This window comes from Hemibagrus wyckioides, linkage group LG26 (assembly GCF_019097595.1).
Source record: "Hemibagrus wyckioides isolate EC202008001 linkage group LG26, SWU_Hwy_1.0, whole genome shotgun sequence".
Taxonomy (NCBI): Eukaryota; Metazoa; Chordata; class Actinopteri; order Siluriformes; family Bagridae; genus Hemibagrus; species Hemibagrus wyckioides.
Window position 1 is genome coordinate 17,333,616 of NC_080735.1, and position 19,650 is coordinate 17,353,265.

At 42.1% G+C, this 19,650-nt stretch overlaps 1 protein-coding gene across 1 annotated transcript; it reads right to left on the reverse strand.

Annotated features, from left to right (window-relative positions):
• Positions 1-786: 786 nt before the first annotated feature.
• On the reverse strand, positions 787-19,470 carry aplf (aprataxin and PNKP like factor). The gene is made up of 11 exons (XM_058380939.1): positions 19,239-19,470; positions 18,917-19,013; positions 17,343-17,414; positions 15,789-15,949; positions 13,544-13,721; positions 9,267-9,396; positions 6,014-6,231; positions 5,383-5,642; positions 2,967-3,092; positions 2,638-2,684; positions 787-1,492 (listed from the first exon to the last, which is right to left on the reverse strand). The coding sequence occupies exons 2-11, from the start codon at positions 19,010-19,012 to the stop codon at positions 1,311-1,313; spliced, it is 1,470 nt and encodes a 489-aa protein (XP_058236922.1). The 5' UTR covers position 19,013; positions 19,239-19,470; the 3' UTR covers positions 787-1,310.
• Between the last annotated feature and the right edge of the window lie 180 nt (positions 19,471-19,650).

Genomic DNA, 19,650 nt, shown 5'->3' on the forward strand with positions numbered 1-19,650 from the left:
CCCCTTTCTATCAGAACCAGCATTAACTTCTTCAGCAGTTTGAGCAACAGTAGCTCGTCTGTTAGATCGGATCACACGGGCCAGCCTTCTCTCCCCACGTGCATCAATGAGCCTTGGCCGTCCATGACCCTGTCGCCGGTTCACCACTGTTCCTTCCTTGGACCACTTTTGATAGATACTGACCACTGCAGACCTGGAACACCCCACAAGAGCTGCAGTTTTGGTCTAGCTATCACAATTTGTCCCTTGTCAAACTCGCTCAAATCCTTACGCTTGTCCATTTTTCCTGCTTCTAACACATTAACTTTGAGGACAAAATGTTGACTTGCTGCCTAATATATCCCACCCACTAAAAGGAGCCATGATGAGATCATCAGTCTTATTCACTTCACCTCTCACTGCTCACAATGTTATACCTGATCGGTGTAAATTATTTTATGCTAAAAAGGGTTACTCTGCGAGCAGCCATGCAGATTTGATGTCACTTGCTGAACTCGGGGGTTGTGGAGACCTTCCTAAGTGGGAATTCCAATTCAAGGGGGTGTTTTCTTTGGAGATAATAAATTACGAGGTTTCACACAATGAGCATGAAAAAACGTTAAGCAAAAAAAAACAAAACACCAATATCATTTACAGTGATATATTACAGTATCGTTGGAGAGTATTGTGGTTTCTATTGATGTATTAAATACTCCACATTTTAAATGCAGCAAAATAACACAAAAAGTACACAAAAATACTCCACATTAATTTGTGACTTCTCAAAAATAACACAGGTACACCATCAACATTCTTGGAATGAAAGTTTATTAAAAGAGCATGAAGTAAGAACATTCGATTAAAAACAAAACAAAATAAACCTTTTTACAACAAGTACTGGAGAAATAACTCTGAACGAAAGTGTTACACAACTACATTCTCCTTCTGAGATTATGAACTTTAAGGCCACAGATCTCTTCTAACTGTAGTAAAAGACTAGTGTAAACAAGTTAAAAACACATTCTAATCAACAGACATGTGAAGTGCAGATGAAACTTATCCCTGGGTTTGAGTCGTTCCAGAGGCAGGACGCTGCACAGACTGACCTGAAGCCCAAATATCCATGCTGCGAGGCGTCTGGAAAACGTAGTAGTGCTGGAAATCTGGAAGCTCTTTGGACAATACATTCAGCTGTTGTGATGCTGACGTCACAGATGACCTTCACGTTCCTTTCTGCTGACCCCACACCTCCACCCCAACTCAGACAGTCAGCATCTTCACACCCATTTGATTCGATCAGCCTGGAATTCACCTGAGCAGAAGATCTCTGGTTATTTCTTCCTCTTTAGAAAGGCTTTGGCTTCCTTCTGCAGCCGTTTAACGTCCTCCTTCTCGCTGTCCTCCGACTCGGGAACGTAATCTGAGTCTTCGTCCACGTCCTCGTCCTCGCTTTCGTCGTTAATGAAGCTGTTCTCGTATCGGTCTTCGTCTTCATCTCTGTCGTCGTCGTAAACTGTAGAGAGAGATAGAATATGAATGAAAACGCAAGCGACATATCAGACCAGAGATCAGAGCTACATTTCAGTGTGCCTTTAAATTATAATACTGTGTTCTGAAGAATGAAGAATTATAGTCTCTCGTGTCTTATTATAAATAACGAATGGCAAAATTTCTGCCGCTGGAAAACATCTGGCTTGCTGTTCACGTAGGTAAAACAGCCGATTCGTAGCTTGTAATATATTTGTGTGAAAGTTCTTTTCTGTTCACACACGCAAACCCAAATATTCAAGATTCAAAGAACTTTATTAATCCTTTGGGGATTCCTTTGTCATGTTCCTTCCTATGTATATATACACGCTCATGTACACATACGCACTGATTCTCGAGCTAGGGAGCCGATTGGTGACGCAGCTGAGGACTTTCACAGTGTTTACATTGCAGCTGCTGTCCTTCGGCTTCTCCCTGTCCAGGGTCGCCGGTACGGGGTTAGCCAGGGGCTGGTGTTTTCATTGCGACAACTAAACAAAATACAAACTGCCCCTTTAATCAAAAAACCTTGTACGTGATTGGCGGTGATTTTACACGAACTCTATTTAATTTCCGTCTGCGATCAGAATTGTTTCCAAGTCTTGAAGCGAATTCAACAACCTCAAGAGTCTCGGCCTGGGTTGAAGTGTTCTCTATGGAGTATCCGAGTCCATCTGGCCCAGGCGTGATCGTGTGCATTTCAAAGAGAAGAGAGTAAACTAGGTGGGTGTGAATAACAGATGTGAGTAATTACCCCTCTTCCATCTCTCTGCCCCGTCCTGAGTGGCTTATAAAAGCTGTCTAATCAATGAAAGCTCCATATCCTTTTATTCAGCATGTCTCAAGTGGACAGCCAGCGTGAGAGAGTCAGAGAAAGATACGAAGAGCTGCATCATTGTGGCTGTACTACCCCCCACCCCCACCCCTCTGTTTGGGTCACTTTATGTTGTCGTTGTTGTCGCGTACTTGGCAGCGGAGAGCTTGGCAGGCGTCCTAGAACACGCTCCGGTCCGAGCCGGCCACATATCAAATGGTGTTAAACGAGATTATTTCAAATTTTAGCAGCCGGTCAGGTGGTCGTATTTCAAGAAGGATTACTTTTGAGATTTTAGAGAAGGGGAAAATACAAACCTGGAGGTTTCGTGTGCTTGTACTCTTTTTTGTGGAGTGGATTCTTCCTGGTGGTGGGGGGGGAAAAAACACAACACAAGCATGTAAAGTTACATCTGGAACAACGTGTACAGGAGGAACGCGGATAACAGGCTGAAAAGTCTTTCTTGGACTCGTGTCACTTTTTGGATGTATAGTGAACATGGTTTGTAATTCAGCCACCAGTGCTCTACCAGTTTGAGTAGTGGTTTGGTAACTGGTCAGACTTTCAGCAGCAGTTTGAACAAAGAGGGGTCAGTGGAATTTATTATCCCGAGATCTGTTCAGAATATGAGGTTGACCACAGACACCTGTAGCAGTCGGTGCCGTACGGACACTCCGGGCGGTCGTCGTCTTCGTCGTCCGCGTTGTTTTGCTCTTCCTCGTAGTCGTCGTCTCCGGGGTGACTGCACTCCTGAAAATGGATGGGGTTTTTCCTGGAGAAGGAACACAAACGTTCATGTGAGATCTTTGGCGTGGCAAGGCGAAGACGTGATAGGCTCAGTGTTGCCAAGCAACAGGGAAACACAGGAGACACACATGTGCTAGATATTGACTAAGAGAGCTAGCGTGTGTCTGTTAAAGCTTTTGAACAAACAACATGAAAGGCAGAGAAAGAGACACAAAGATGAAGAGTTTCCTCAGATGTGGAGGGAGTTGAAACCAAAATGAAACTAATGAAACTATTTAGCGCTTAGCATCAAACACCAACTGACCTTGACTTCAAAGCAGTGGGGGAAAAGGCGACGTTATCTCACACCACGCGACACGATTGGACTCGATTTAGCCGATGAATGGAGGTTTTTTTGTGACGTTTAGGTTGTGAATGTTTTCTCTCATTACTCATCAGTATCTTTCACAGCGTCACAGTCTAAATGAGGGCAACTGCAGGAGAACATTTATATGGTCGAGCGAGCATCAGATTGAACTCTCTCTCTCTCTCTCAATTTCTAGCTCCATCTCTTCCCCAAGCTCCCTATATCATCCCACCTCTCCTTCCCTCTCCTTTCCTCCCTATATCTCTCTAGCTCCCTTTCCATCTCCCACCCTCCCTCTCTCTCTCTCCATCTCCCACCCTCCCTCTCTCCCTCTCTCCATCTCCCACCCACCCTCTCTCCCTCTCTCCATCTCCCACCCTCCCTCTCTCTCTCCATCTCCCACCCTCCCTCTCTCCCTCTCTCCATCTCCCACCCTCCCTCTCTCTCTCTCTCTCCCCATCTCCCACCCTCCCTCTCTCTCTCTCTCTCTCTCTCTCTCCATCTCCCACCCTCCCTCTCTCTCTCTCTCTCTCTCTCTCTCCATCTCCCACCCTCCCTCTTTCTATCTCTCTCTCTCTCTCTCTCTCTCCCCATCTCCCACCCTCTCTCTCTCTCTCTCTCCATCCCTTTCCCTCACTCCCTCTAGCTCCCTCTCTATCTCCCTTCCTTTTCTTCCCTCACTTTCACTCTCTAGATTCCTTTCTCTCCACCTCTCCAACTCCCTCTCCCCCAATCTCCATCTCTCTCTCTCTCTCTATCTCCTTCCTCACTCACTCTCTCTCCCTCTATCTCTCTAGCTCCCTTTCTCTCTCTCCTCCCCTCTATCTTTATCTCTCCCTCTAGTTCCCTCTGTCTCCCTTCCTTTTCTTCCCTCACTCTCTCTCTCTCTCTCTCTCTCTCTCTCTATCTCTCTAGCTCCTTTTCTCTCTCTCCTCCCCTCTATCTTTATCTCTCCCTCTAGTTCCCTCTCTGTCTCCCTCCCTTTTCTTCCCTCACTCTCTCTCTCTCTCCCTCTATCTCTCTAGCTTCCTTTCTCTCCCCCTCTCAAAATCCCTCTCCCTCCAACTCCCCCCCCCCTCTCCTTCCTCACTCGCTCTCTCTCTCCCCTTATCTCTCTCTCTCCCGCTCTATCTTTATCTCTCCCTCTTCTTCCCTCACTCCCTCTCGCTTCCCATCTCTCTATCCCCCATCTCCTTCCCTCACTTGCTTTCTCTCTCTCCTTCTATCTCTCTAGTTCCCCCTCTCTCGCTCCCTCTCTCTTTCTCGCCCAGTCTCCGTCTCTATCTCCCTCTACTTCCCTTACTTCCTCACTCCCCCTATCCCTGTAGCTCTCTCTCTATCTCTCTCCCCCTACCTCTCTAGCTTCCCCCCTCCAACTCTCTCTCTCTCTACTGGTTTAAACAATCAGTATAAAGTTTCTGAGATGCTTAGGGACACCAAGTCCCCTAAGTTACAGTGAAAGAGTGAAAGAATTGGCCTTAATGACATAACTCAGGGAAGATCACGGTAAAGTGATACATCATGTTCTCTTTCAAGCCTGCAGATCTGAAGAGTTACTTAATGGATAAAACATGTCACATGCCATGTGGGATTCACCACAGACTTGACTATGGAGCGCTCTCGGCCCGTTAGCGGTCAGCCGTAAAAAAACAGGAAATCAGAGACATAAAAGAGTGCAACAGGCACAACGTCCTTTTGATATACGCAACAATGGAAGCAATTTATCCGTGGTAAAAGTTTATATGATGTGATTTCTCAGATTTTAAACAAAAAAAAAACAGGGAAAAGAAGATCATGAAACGGTCTTATCTTAAAGCTGGAGGAAATCGAACAAAGCATGGACTTTAAATTAAATTATCATCTCTGGAGATTCTGCTTGGGGGACGGATTTAACATGCTGAATATTTCTGCTTTTTAATTAATTAATTAATAAATAAATAAATAAATAAATAAAAATTTGGATTGGTACCTGTAACAGGAGGTGCCATAGGGACACGGCGTCCTGCGCTGAACTTTAGCCTCCTGCTGCACGTCTGTCCGCGAGTTTCCGGAGCTTTCCGGCTTTAAGGTCGATCCTCCTGCTCTGGACCTCTGACTGCTGTCAGCTTTCTTTACTTTACTTTCTTTCTTCTTCTCCTGTTTGTCTGTTTTCCAAGCTGCTTTGGCTGCGGTGGTGTCCTCGTCCTCGTGTGGACTCTCTGGGCTGGACTTCGACACCGGAGTCTGGTCCTGTTGAGGAGGAATTTTATTTTTGACTTTTTGGTGGCCAGAAGGTTCAGTGTGTAAACGCACGTCACTGTCATGATGCTGAGTTGATGCTGAATATCAGTGAAGATGATCTAAAACACACCGCTTCACTGAGGCATCATTAGATCTTATATCTTTACCCAGCCTGAATGTCTCAAAAGCTCAGGCTCTGAGCTACTGAGAAGGTTCAGAAGGTTGTGAGTTCAATCCTCCAAGCTGCCACTGTTAACCCTTGAGCAAGGCCCTTAACCCTTTCACCTCCAGGAGTGCTGTAGCATGGCTGACCCTGTGCTCTGACCCCAACTTCTGGTATATGTGAATAAAATCATTTTTTCTTTTAAATCTGAGCGTACCTGGCTCTCCTCCGTGTCACTTTTCAGCCTCCTTGCTCTCTTCCTGGGGGCTTTGCTGCATCCTTGCTCCTCATCCTCATCCTCTTTAACCCCTTTCTCCTCTTCCTCGTCTCCTGAGGATGAAGGCAGCCTCGCTCGGGGTCGTTTGGGTCCTGCTGAGGGTTTGGATGAAGGCGTGTTTCGGGCGGCTGTGCGTGCTGGAGCTCGTTTCGCTGATGCTGGAATAAAAACACACACACACACACAATTTAACACAGGGATGTATCGATATAAACCAATGTTTACGAAATTAGACAGGAAAGAACACTATACAGGAAGTGATTTCTGTATTTTTCAGTATTTCAGAGGCTGTTGAAAAGAGTGGAGCGAGTGGAGATTCTGTGAGCGGAAACTTGACTGGTTTGAGCTTAGAGAGAGGAAACGTGGTGAGCAGAAAAGCATCTCGGACCACGACATGCTCTAACCTTGAGGCGAATCTGGACACCTGAAGATCAGATGATGATTTGATTTTATTTTTTTTAATCTTCAGCTGTCCAGGTTCCTGGTGGTGCAGAGATACTACAAAACATTAGGTACAGAAGCTACTTCTCTCCAGTGTTGGAAAGTTGATCTTTTATAAACATCATGAGAAACAGATTCTCCTGATCCTTTCGCAATCTTATTACAGATTCCAAAAGACACAAAAGACCGCTGCTTTTGTCAGCCTCTGAATGGAAAAGTGCGAACGTCTTTTCAGGCCTGAGGAGAAAAAAATTGCACGTTTTGTAGACAACTTCTCAAAAGGGAGTGAAAGCGAGCAAGTGCATGGGCGAGTGCACTAGAAAGAGCGAAGAGGAAGAAGGTGGGGAAAAAAGGGAGGGGGAAAAAAAATGGATCATACCAGCGACTTTTTTCAATGTTTTTCGAACGTCTTGGTGTGAGAAAGAAACGTCGGTGGTTATGACAGCCGGTGCTGACAGACAGCTTTTGTCAGCCTGCAAAACAGCAGGTTTGTTTCAGTGAAGAATCTCTACACAGTTTCCACTGAACCGAGTTTATAGAGGAAGGAATGTTTTTAAAAGGCCACAGTGACTTTAATGATGGCTTTTAAAGGAGAGAGTAAAGATTTTAACATCATCTTATCCTCATTCTATTCACTTCGGACCTAAGCTCAGATAATCTGCTCATCCTCTCATCTTCTATCGCATATCAGTTTAAGGAAAAACTCAGCCAGTAGCACAAAATTCACTTATTATAATAATAATAATATAAGAAGAATTTGATGATTGACTTCCTGATATTGCGTTCTGCATGATATAACTCTCTCTATCTCTTTCTATATATATATAGAAACATTATATATAATTATGCCTAATATTGTGTTGGTCCCCGTTTTGCTGCCAAAACAGCCCTGACCCGTCGAGACATGGACTCCACTAGATCCCTGAAGGTGTGCTGTGGTATTTGGCACCAAGATGTTAGCAGCAGATCCTTTAAGTCCTCTAAGTTGCGAAGTGTCCAGCACATCCCACAGATGCTGGCTTGGATTGAGATCTGGGGAATCTGGAGGCGGAGTCAACACCTCAAACTGGTTGTTGTGCTCAACAAACCATTCCTGAACCATTTCTGCTTTGTGGCACGGAGCATTATCCTGCTGAAAGAGGCCACAGCCATCAGGGAATACTGTTTCCATGAAAGGGTGTAGATGGTCTGGAACAATTCTTAGGTAGGTGGTACGTGTTAAAGTAACATCCACATGGATGGCAGGACCCAAGGAATCCCAGCAGAACATTGACCAAAGCATGACACTGCATCCGCCGGCTCGCCTTCTTCCCATAGTGCATCCTGGTGTCATGTGTTCCCCAGGTAAGAGACACATGTGATGTAAAAGAAAACGTGATTCATCAGATCAGGCCACCTTCTTCAATTGCTCTTTGGTCCAATTCTGATGCTTACGTGCCCATTGTTGGCGCTTTCGGCGGTGCACAAGAGTCAGCATGGGCACCCTGACTGGTCTGCAGCTTTGCAGCTCCATATGCAACAAACTGCCATGCACTGACACCTTTCTATCAGAACCAGCATTAACTTCTTCAGCAATTTGAGCAACAGTAGCTCGTCTGTTGGATCGGATCACACAAGAGCTGCAGTTTTGGAGATGCTCTAATCCAGTGGTCTAGCCATCACAATTTGGTCCTTCATCAAACTCGCTCAAATCCTTACGCTTGCCCATTTTTCCTGCTTCTAACATCAACTTTGAGGACAAAATGTTGACTTGCTGCCTAATATATCCCACCCACTAACAGGTGCCATGATGAGGAGATCATAAGAGTTATTCACTTCACCTGTCACTGCTCACAATGTAATGGCTGTTCGGTGTATAACTGAAATCTTGTAATTATTCCTCTTCGTAAGCATCATAATTCTTAATATATACTTTGGTGAAATGTATTTTTCATGGCTCTAAAAATCACATTCTTCTAGTTAAAACAGATGTTTCTCAGAGAGTCACATAGAATGTTTGGCTTTATGATGTCATAACGTAAGCCACAACATCTTAAACCTATCATGTGTGATATGCAAATTAGCAGGGGCGTGTCAGTCAGAGAACACGGTGGGATCAGTAGCTGTGGGAAAATTTGCTGAACGTTTCCTCGTCTCAGAAAGCTGATTTGGGTCATTTTTTTAGTTCTTATGTGTTTAATTTATGCAAGTTACTGAAGCTAATCGGTTAACGACTACGGGAGAGAAATGGTTTGCGATATAAGACATATCAATAAAGTTTACAGCTGCTTCATGAACTGATTAAAAAGCATCAACAATAAACAAAAACACACCTGAGGGTTAAGGGCCTTGCTCAGGGGCCCAGCAGTGGCAGCTTTGGTGATCTTGGGATTTTAAATTACAACCTTTCCTATCAGTAGTCCAACACCTTAATCACTCAGCTACTACATCCCCATCACAACCAATCAAAATTACCGACTCATCAGTATGAACATCTCAGGAGAACTTGAAGGAAAATCACGGTTGCTATGGTAACATTTCTATCGAATCCATGTGACATATCCTGTGACACATGAGCTAGCCAGCTAGCGGCAGGAAGACATGGTGAGGTTTAGAAATTTTTTATGTTTATGAATATTCATAGTCACTGTGCTACTCGGACATCTGAGGCAAACCGTCAGTGACCGTGTTTCGAGGCCGGACGCGATGGAAAATCGTCCACTAAGCGATCTGAGCTGTCGCTCGAGCGAACACGACTTTCTCCTTCTGGTACCTTTCGCTGGTGATGTGTTCAGGGCTGCAGGAGCGGCGGCCATCATCCAAGCAGGAAGAACTCGGGTTTTACGAGGAGTCAGAGGATCAGGAGTGTCCGATTTACAAGACGAGCGGGAATCACCACTGACCTGCACACACACAGATACAGAAACCTCAAGGATATCTCCTGAAAATCACTTCTCTAGCTAAATATGTTGGGGAGTACTTTAATGAAGGCTGGTGGTTATAGAGCTTCATTACACCTTCATATGGCTGTAACAGAAACATAGTCATTATTTCTGATCCTTAAGATACCATATTGTCTTTGACTACAGTGTCTAAGGCAAAGCAATAACACTCTAAAGGCTTAGGGACGTTTTTTAGCCCTTAAGTCATGCGAAGCATTGTTCACAACACCTTAATTAAGCTCTTATGACACCACCTTGACAACGTTATGATGGTCCCTAAATTATAAACAGTGTCATGTGATGTCCTTGTGCTGCTAGAAACTTGCCTGCCTCAGTTAATTTGGTAGCATTTTAAATATAAGGGCATGTGGTTATAGAGCTTCATAACACCTTCATAAGCCTCTAACAAATGATTTTAAATAAAAATAGCTTTATTTTAAAATGCATGACACTATCAATGACATTCTAATGACACACTGATCAAACAACCGTTATATGTATGTTTTCTGTCCCTCTAAATAAAACAATTTTAGGCTTTTACTATTTATAACACCTTAATGTCACTCCTACGACACCATAATGACATCATTATTAAGGTCATTTTTGTCCCCAAATTATAAACTGAGTCCAATTATGTCCTTATCCTGCCAGGACATTCTTTACCTGAACATTTCAGTATCACTTTACATAGAGATGGTGTTCATAGGGCTGCATAAGCCTGTTATAGCAACTTTAAACTTTCATCAGCTGCCATAAGATGTCATGTTTGCCAAATCTGATGTCAAGTTGAAATAATACCCAAGTCAACTGGCATACATTGCTGTTGACGTAAGGCTGTTATAACACATTATGAACTGCCATACTGTACCCGTTTCAAACAGTGTGCCAGCTGACATAAGCCAACACTGACTAAACTAAAATTAAAAATCTGTCTCTTACGACAGATGACGCCTGTCATAAGCCTTCTTAATAACTAACATTAAAAGTGATTTTAATATGAACAAAAGCAGCCTCTTATGACTGCTGTTATAAGCCTTTATATCAACTTGACATCAAAATGGACTTTGTTCCAGCTTCTAGCTTGATTCCAGGTTTTCAGCATTTCAGTACAATTTATGTCCTGCTTCCGGATTATCTGGGATTCAAAATTCACAATTCAACTCTCATTCTCTCTCTCTCTCTCTCTCTCTCTCTCTCTCTCTATTTTTCTCTCTCTCACTTTCTTTGTCTCCCTCACATTCTCTCTCCATCTCTTTCTCTCTCTTGCTCTCTCTCTCTCTTTTTGGTTCTCTCTCACTCTTTCTCTCTCTCTCTCGCTCACTCTCTCTCTTTTGCTCTCTCCTTTTCTCTCTTGCTTTCTTTCTCTCTCTCTCTCACTCTTTCACTTGCTCTCTCTCACTGTTTCTCTCTATCTCGCTCACTCTCTTTCATTCTCTCCTTCTCTCTCTCTCTCTATTTTTCGCTCACTCTCTCTCTCTTTTTGGTTCTCTCTCACTCCTTCTCCCTCTCTCTTTCTCTCTCTCTCTCTTTTGCTTTCTCTCTCTCTCTCTCTCTCTCTCACTCCTTTTTTTGAGTGTGTGGGTGAGCAGGAGCTACAGCGGCTTCCCACGTCCCGTAGCGTAATTAGGACGGTGTTTTTTTATGCTATAGAAAGAGGAATAATAGATAAACAATCTGTCTCTCTTTCTTTCTCTCTTTTCCTCGGGTTCTTTTCCATCCGAGTTTGGTAAACCTATTATGTACACACCGAAGACCCATAAACTCCCCGGGACGTCTAGCTGAGATATCGATGAACATGGCGTCCTGATAAGCGGTGAGCGATTTTATGTGTAGCTGTGGGGGCGAGACTCCAAAAAAATACATCATACCAGGACAGTGGAGGGCGGACTGACCATCCGAGATACACATCATGAGATTCAGTTTAACGGTCAAAGCAGCAGTCAGACATTAAAAAAACATTAAAATAAAATAAAAGATAATAAAAGAGCCCGAGTAAGAGACAGGGATGAAAATGTTACTATTTACCGCTTTAAAGGAAGGGTACAGTTCATATTTTGTAAGAAATATGATTCCACAGCTGGCACAATTGTTCTATATAACAATAATTCAGGTCAGGCATTTGTATGTAAAGTGTTGTTAAACAGCAGAAAGTTGCTTATTGCTCCTTTAATAAGAAATGGACCCGCTCTGCTGTCACACATCTGAACTACAGCTAGTGATGTAGAAATATGGCAATCAGAACAGTCAGGAGTGGTAATATGTATAGTGTTCCAGTGAGAATTAAACATGATAATGTTGCTTATTGCACCTTTAAAATGAAGTCTGTAGACTCTAGATATTTCAGACTTCTTCAAAGAAACTATATTACACAGCAGGCAGCAGTTAGTACCGTAATACAGATCAGGGGTAGGTGAGGCGTTGTATGTAAAGTGTTGCTAAACATCAGAATGTTGCGTATTGCTACTTTAAAAGGAAATGGACATGCACTGCATATCTGTTCCACCCCTTATACATATCTAATCTACAGCTAGTGATGTAGAAATATAGCAATCAGAACAGTCAGGAATAGTGATTTGTGAAGTGTTCCAATGAGAGCTGAACAAGATAATGTTGCTTACTGCTCCTTTAAAAGGAAGTCTGTGGACTCTAGATATTTCACACTCCTTAAAAGAAATTTTTATTTCAAACCAAGAGCAAAAGGTTAGGTGATGTTGCTCATTGCTTCTTTTAGTTAAACAGGTCCAAATAAAGTGTTCCAGTGAGAACTTAAAATGATAAGGTTGCTTATTGCACCTTTAAAAGGAAATGGACCTGCTCTGCATATCTGTTCCACCCCTTATACATATTGAATCTACAGCTAGTGATGTAGAAATATAACAGAACAGTCCGGAGTAGTGATTTGTAAAGTGTTCCAATGAGGCTTAAGCTTGATCATGTTGCTTACTGCACCTTTAAGAGAAACTATATTCCCAATCAAGGGCACAAGGTTAGATATAGGTGATGAACTTGTTCCTGGATGTTGCTTATTGCCTCTTTAAAAAGAAATGTATGTGCTACAACAGCATGATGGTGATTGCTTTTATGAAATATTTCTATTAGCAACAATTAAATCACTGAAATTCTAGGCACAATACAGGTTTATATTATATTAATATTTGTTTAATATTTGGCATTGCTTGTTGCCATGGTAATGCAGAGACTGATTGACAGCCCAGAGTAAGTGAGGTAATGGCTTCAAAGTAATGTTAGGAATTGTTGCTAGAATTGGATATTTACATTGCAAGCACCAACAACTGGATTGGTGCTTGACAGAGCTAACTGTTATATAATGTTGCTTATTGCTTCTTTAAAGGGAATAATCAGACTCTGACTAAATGTCTTTTCCACTGCTACTACTAGTGATGTCTGATATCATTTATGGCCATGAGAAAGTTCAGGTGAAGGTGATATCTAATGAGCTGTACTGAGAGACAAACGTTGCTTATGGCACCTTTAAAGCCAATGAACAGGCTCTTCGTCAGGATCTGTTCCACTCCTGTAGATGTAACCTACAGCTACTGATGTACAATATCACTTCTGGCTCTGCAGATACTATCTAAACTGATAGTCAAACATGCTAATGTTGCTTACTGCACCTTTAAACAGGCGTTAGATACAATATATGGCCAAAAGTATGCGGACACCTGACCATCACATCCATGTGTGGTTCTTCCCCAAGCTGATGCTTTCAGGTTAGAAGCGAACAATTGTATAGAATGTATTTGTGTGCTGTAGGTTTGCAATTTCCCTTCAATTGAGAGAATCTGTTCAAAGCCCCTGAGCTCCATGAAGACATGGGGTGGAGGTGAAGGTTGGAGAAAGTGGAGTGTCCTGCACAGAGCCCTGCCTCTGACTGACTCAACCCCATTGAACACCTTTGAGATGAACAGGAACAACATCAGAGTCTGATCTCTCTAATGATCTTGTAGCTGAATGAACACTAATTCCCACATCCATGCTCCAAAATCTAGCGGAAAGCCTTCACAGAAGAGAAGAGCAGAGTTTTGGGTCTTATAACGTCACGGCCCTGTCACACCCTTTCCAGGTGACTACAGCATTTAAGCCCCACCTGTTCACACTCGGCAGATTGGGGCTCGTCTCTCGACGTCGTCTCGTAGCTGAAAGCCGGACAGTTCTTGGCCTGAGGTGTGTACGCGAGTGTCTCCTCGCACGATCGTGAGGATTTAGAGTTCTGCTCCGTCTCCGACACCGCCTCCATCTCCTCTTCCTCGAAACCCTGGCTGTTCCTGTTACAATAAAAAAAAAAAAATTCATATATATGTGGTGAGTTTCTGAGTATCTTTTCCTACAACATTTACAAATCATCTGATGAACTTTTGGACTCAGGGTTTTTTTACGGTATGATAATTCAATTAAGAGAAGATTTGCCAGGAACCTGCCAGGCAAAAACAGACCCGAGCCAGTTCTCCTGCGCCGTGCCATTCAGACAGACAGCAAAACAAACCTGATTTATTTCCCCCTGCCTTCAAACACAAACAAACCAGTCACATTGGCTTTATTTTTATAAAAAATTGGCAATGAAGAATCAAATCAGCGAGGACGTCGGGCGCTCCCTTTAATCCAGGACCCACGATGTTTGTGTGACAGAAAAGAAACACATTGCCTTTATTTGTCATGCATATTTAATATTATTACGATCCAATCTGAACACAGCTTCAGGAAATCATCTGGAGTCTTATAAAGAGCCATGAGCAGATATAACGCACCGGTCTGTCGCACACAGCATATTGTCCACACTGTGAGCTACGAAGGATCGCCCGGTCCAAAACTCGTCTAAAACGTCAAACCTGATCTACAACAGCAGGACAGGGAACATTATGGATTTCATCCAGAAAAATAAGTACAAGATGTCTGTGTAAGGACAGAGAGTTAATCCTTGTCACACACACACACACGCAAATGTTTTGACTTTGAAATGCATGCAAATGACAGCGTGGTGAATCAATTCCTCATGAATGCACCGGAGAACAAATGAGCATCATTTATTTCTCCCTATCAGCCGTGTGTCACGTGGGTGCGGCTGTGATTGGGAAAGCCTGCGTGATGAACGACTGAACAGAACCCATCTGAAAGGGCGTCCCTGATGTCTTTTTGGGTTTAATGGTACAGAACACGCTCGGGGTTTTAACTAGTGTTTACATTCACACTAGCTTTTTAAAACAACTTCCAGGCAGGAGCGGAGATATGGTTGAACGCCCTTCATTATATTACCTGACACACTGATATTCAGTATTTTTTTCACACATTTCGTCTTCTAATGTGGCCTTTTTTTATATTGTGACTCTTCAAAAAGCCTAAAGACTAATCCGTGTCTATTTCAAGTCTAATCCAAGTCTAATCCATGCATAATCCAAGTCTACTTCATGTCTAATCCATGTCTAGTCCAAGCCTAATGGCATTTTTTTATATTGTGACTCTTCAAAAAGCACTTCCATGTCTAATCCATGTCTAATCCAAGTTTAATCCATGCCTAATCTAAGTTTAGCCCAAGTCTACTTCATGTCTAGTCCAGGCCTAATGGCAATTTTTTATATTGTGACTCTTCAAAAAGCACTTCCATGTCTAATCCATGTCTAATCCAAGTTTAATCCATGCCTAATCTAAGTTTAGCCCAAGTCTACTTCATGTCTAGTCCAGGCCTAATGGCAATTTTTTATAGTGTGACTCTTCAAAAAGCACTTCCATGTTTAATCCAATTCTATTCTGTGTCTAATCCAAGTCTAGCCCAAGTCTACTTCATGTCTAATCTAAGTTTAATCCATGTCAAATCCAAATCTAAACATGTCTAATCTGTTTCTAATCTAAGACTATTCAATGTCTAATCCAAGTCTCATTCATGTCTAATCCATGTCTAGTCCAAGCCTAATGGCCATTGTGACTTAAAAAAAAACTTCAAAAAGCACTTTGCGCTTTAGTCCAATCCATGTTTAATCCACATCTAATTCAAGTCTAATCCAAGATTAATCCAAGTCTAATTCAAGTGTAATCCAAGTCTAATTCAAGTGTAATCCATGTCTAATCCAAGTCTAATTCATGTCTAATCCAAGTAAAATCCAAGTCTAATCATGTCTAATCTGTTTCTAATCCAAGTCTAATTCATGTCTAGTCCAACCCTAATGACTTTTTTAATATTGTGATTCTTCAAAAAAGGCTCAAAAAGCACTTTACACTTTAGTCCAATCTATATCTAATTCAAGTCTAATCTAAGATTAATCTAAGTTTGAGTCAACATCAGGGTTGTACCCAGGTGACCTCACCGCTCTTGTGTGGATGTATTGTACTGTAGGAGTTACCTGGGTGTCCCTCCCTCTGTCACAACACGCACTCTGTACACGTATTTCCCCGGGAGCAGGGAGAAGACGGAGCCGTCCTCCAGCAGGTGCCACTGGTCCTTCTCCAGAGGCTGCGGGGACGCTTCCACAGACGTCTGGACGAAACAGGGGTTCACGTGCGTCTGCGGTGGACACAGGAAGTGTGTGTGAGGAGGAACAGCTCTTGTGCAAACAGTGTGTGTGTGTGTGTGTGTGTGTGTGTGTGGCGGCCGGGGAAATCCCTTCACACGCTGAAACGCAGTACAGTCACTGAGACGAGGCGTTAAAGAACTCCGGGTAAAGAATGAGCAGTGTGACACCTCTAACTACATAATCCCAGGATTCTGTTTAGTCTGAGATTATAATTTATATATAATTTATATATAACCAGGGAAATATTTCACTTTTAAAAATCCACAACTGATGATGTGGATCTAAACAAGTCATAGACAAAGACAAAGAAAGAAAAAGACAGAGAGAGAGAGAGAGAGAGAGAGAGAGAGAGAGAGAGAGAGAGAGAGAGAGAACAGGAACAGAGAGAAAAAAAGAGACAGAAAATAGAGAGAGATGACACACACGTGATTTTCATGATTTAGAAAGAGAGAGAGAGAGAGAGAGAGAGAGAGAGAGAGAAAGAAAGACAGACAGAGAGAGAGAAACAGCAATGGAGAAAGACTGACAAAGACAGAGAGAGAGTGATAGATAGAGAGAGAAAGAGAGAGAGGTGAGAGAAAGGGAGAGAGAGAGAGAGAAAGAAAGAAAGAAAGAAAGAAAGAAAGAAAGAAAGAAAGAAAGAAAGAAAGAAAGAAAGAAAGACGGACAGAGAGAGAGAAACAGCAATGGAGAAAGACTGACAGAAAGACAGAGAGAGAGTGATAGATAGAGAGAAAGAGAGAGAGAGGTGAGAGAAAGAGAGAGAGAGAGAGAGAGAGATAGAACTGATCTTCACTCCTCTGATATGTAACACAGCTCCATCTAGTGGGTGTGGATCATCATGTAGAGAGAGAGAGAGAGAGAGAGAGAGAGAGAGAATATTTGGACAGAATGAAGAAGTTAAAGAAGATTAAGGGATGCAGAAGAGACAGAAAATAGAGACAGTGAGATGAGACACATGATTTTCAGGATTTAACAGGTGCAGGGTAGAGAGAAAGCGGGAGAGCAAAAGAGCGAAAGAAAGAAAGAGTGAAAGAAAGAGTGAAAGAAAGAAAGAAAGAAAGAAAAAAAGAAAGAAAGAAAGAAAGAAAGAAAGAAAGAAAGAAAGAAAGAAAGAAAGAAAGAAAGAAAGAGAATGATAGAGGGAGAGACGGAGAGAAGCAAAGCTGAGGTATAGAGTGATGAAAGACAAAGAAAACAGAGAGAGAGAGAGAGAGAGAGAGAGAGAGAGAGAATGACATCAAAGACGTTTTGATCCTGTCGTTGGTTTGATGTTGAAGCCTCTCATGTGAACACTCCAGCACAGCATAATAAATAAACCCTCACAGTACCGTCACCATCAGCACATACGAGATAAAAAAAAAAACATCCTGCTGGACATACGGGTTTGAGGCGCAGCTGTCCGTCCACATTCTCCAGAATCCCATGGTTCCTGGACACTCGTTTATCGCTCACCTGTTCGGGGACAGACAGAAAATACAACAGCTCTTCTAACGACAAATAAATTCTTCAAATCATATTCACATTAAACAAATCCATTTTGTAAATCAAGACATGTCTTGAACACGTGTATCTCACGTCTCGTGTCATCATAGCCAAAAGTTTGTGCACTATTGACCAGTATCTGACCATCACGTCCATGTGTACTTGTAGAACATCTCACTCCAGATTTATTCCTGTTATAATCAGCTCTTCTCTTCTCTTCTCTGAAGGCTTTCCACTAGATGTTGGATCATGGCTGTGGGGATTAGTGTTCATTCAGCTACCAGATCATTAGTGAGATCAGACTATGATGTTGTTCCAGTTCATCCAATAGGTGTTCAGTGGGGTTGAGTCAGAGTCAGGGCTCTGCGCAGGACACTCCAGATCTTCCACTACCAACCTTCACCTCCACACCATGTCTTCATGGAGCTCAGGGGCTTTGTGTTATTCACAGGAACATGGTCATGCTGGAACAGTGTCTGAGCCTCTATAGCTCCTTCTATAGAATTGTGTACTTCGGATTTTGTGGAAACAGTTTGAGGAAGAACCACATATGAGTGTGATGGTCAGGGGGTGCACATACTTTTGACCATAGGGTGTAGATGTGTGATCTAGTTCAGTAAGATTTTTGTTCCTTATTATCTCTTGTACATTTCTAGCACTTAGTATTTTCTGTTATATTTTATTTGTTATATTTTTTACCCTTAAATTCTAGTATTTTGTTATATTTATTTTATTTGTTATATTTTGTACCCTTAAATTCTAGTATTCAGTATTTTTGTTATTTATTTATTTATTTATTTATTTATTTATTTATGTATGTATGTTTTACCTTTTTACCTATGCTTGTGGATACTGCTGGAAGTTGTAAATTTTCCATTGGGATAAATAAAGTATCTATCTATCTATCTATCTATCTATCTATCTATCTATCTATCTATCTATCTACCCCTATCTAAAGAAGGCTGCATGTTTGAATCAGTAAAGATAGAGACCACTAGACTTCTGTACTTATTTTATCAGAAAACCCATTTAACCTTCAGTTATTTCTAGGAGATACTGTTGTATTAAATGTAATTTGAAAGCATGTTTACTGAGTAGGGTGGTCTCTGGTCAGGTCCTGAGACACACCATGCAGCGCCATCTAGAGGACCGGGATTGTAATTGCGACAGGAGAAAATGTGTTTTTCTCGTGCAACCGAAAGTGAAAGTTTGATCCCAAATCTTGAAGTTATTGCTTCATGCATTGCAACTGGGATTGGGATTGAGATTTTCAGACGCTGATCCGGGAACAGATCCTGCTCATGGAGGGAGAAACAACACAACACTCCCCCGAACCCGGACCTGTTGATGTTTTTTCCCGGCTCTGGCACAGCAACCATCAGCTCATGTTGATGAGTTTAACAGCTAGTAGTAGTGTTTAACATTCTGGCAATCCTCCATCTTGATGTAACAAGCTGTAATAAAAGACTCACGCCCAGAAATGGTCCTCTCCCTAGGACAGTGTCTCCGTGTGGAAGGTCAATGGGCGCTCCTTCTCCGTCAACCTGCTCCAACTCAAAGCCTGGCATTCTGAGGCAGAGAGCAAACGAAAGAATTTTAATTGCATTAACACTCTAATCAGCACACATTTACAGCATAAACACCAGAGATATCAGTGCAGGTCTATGCAATGATCTCGAACACATGCATTACGGTTAGTGAATTAATTACAGCCATTCAAAACTTTATTTTGTTTAACCATTCTTATAGGTCAGCAAATAAATAAATTGTGCATAAACAAACGCAATGACATACCTGATTGATCAGCTTTGTATATGTAAAAAAAAATACAATAAAAAGTACAAATATTCAGTAGCAAAATAAACCCTTCATCCTGACACGTTTTTTGCAGGCACTTCCGGATAGGACCTGCGCATGCGCATATTTTTTAAAAGCCAAGTTCTTCTTTTTTTAAACCATATTAAAATGAACAATTATTGCGCTAAGCGAATTGCTAGACTATTTTTATTTCTTATTAATTGGTTAATTTTGGTTTGGTTCGGTTTATGCGTTTTTAAAGTTGTGTATATACACATTTAAACCGTCGCCTTCGGAAACCTATGCGAATATCTACGCATGCGCAGAAACGCAAACCGCATGTCTTTCGAAACCTTTGTTTTGTTTTTTGTTTTTTTACAAATGATTCATTGACTGCTTTAATCGATGT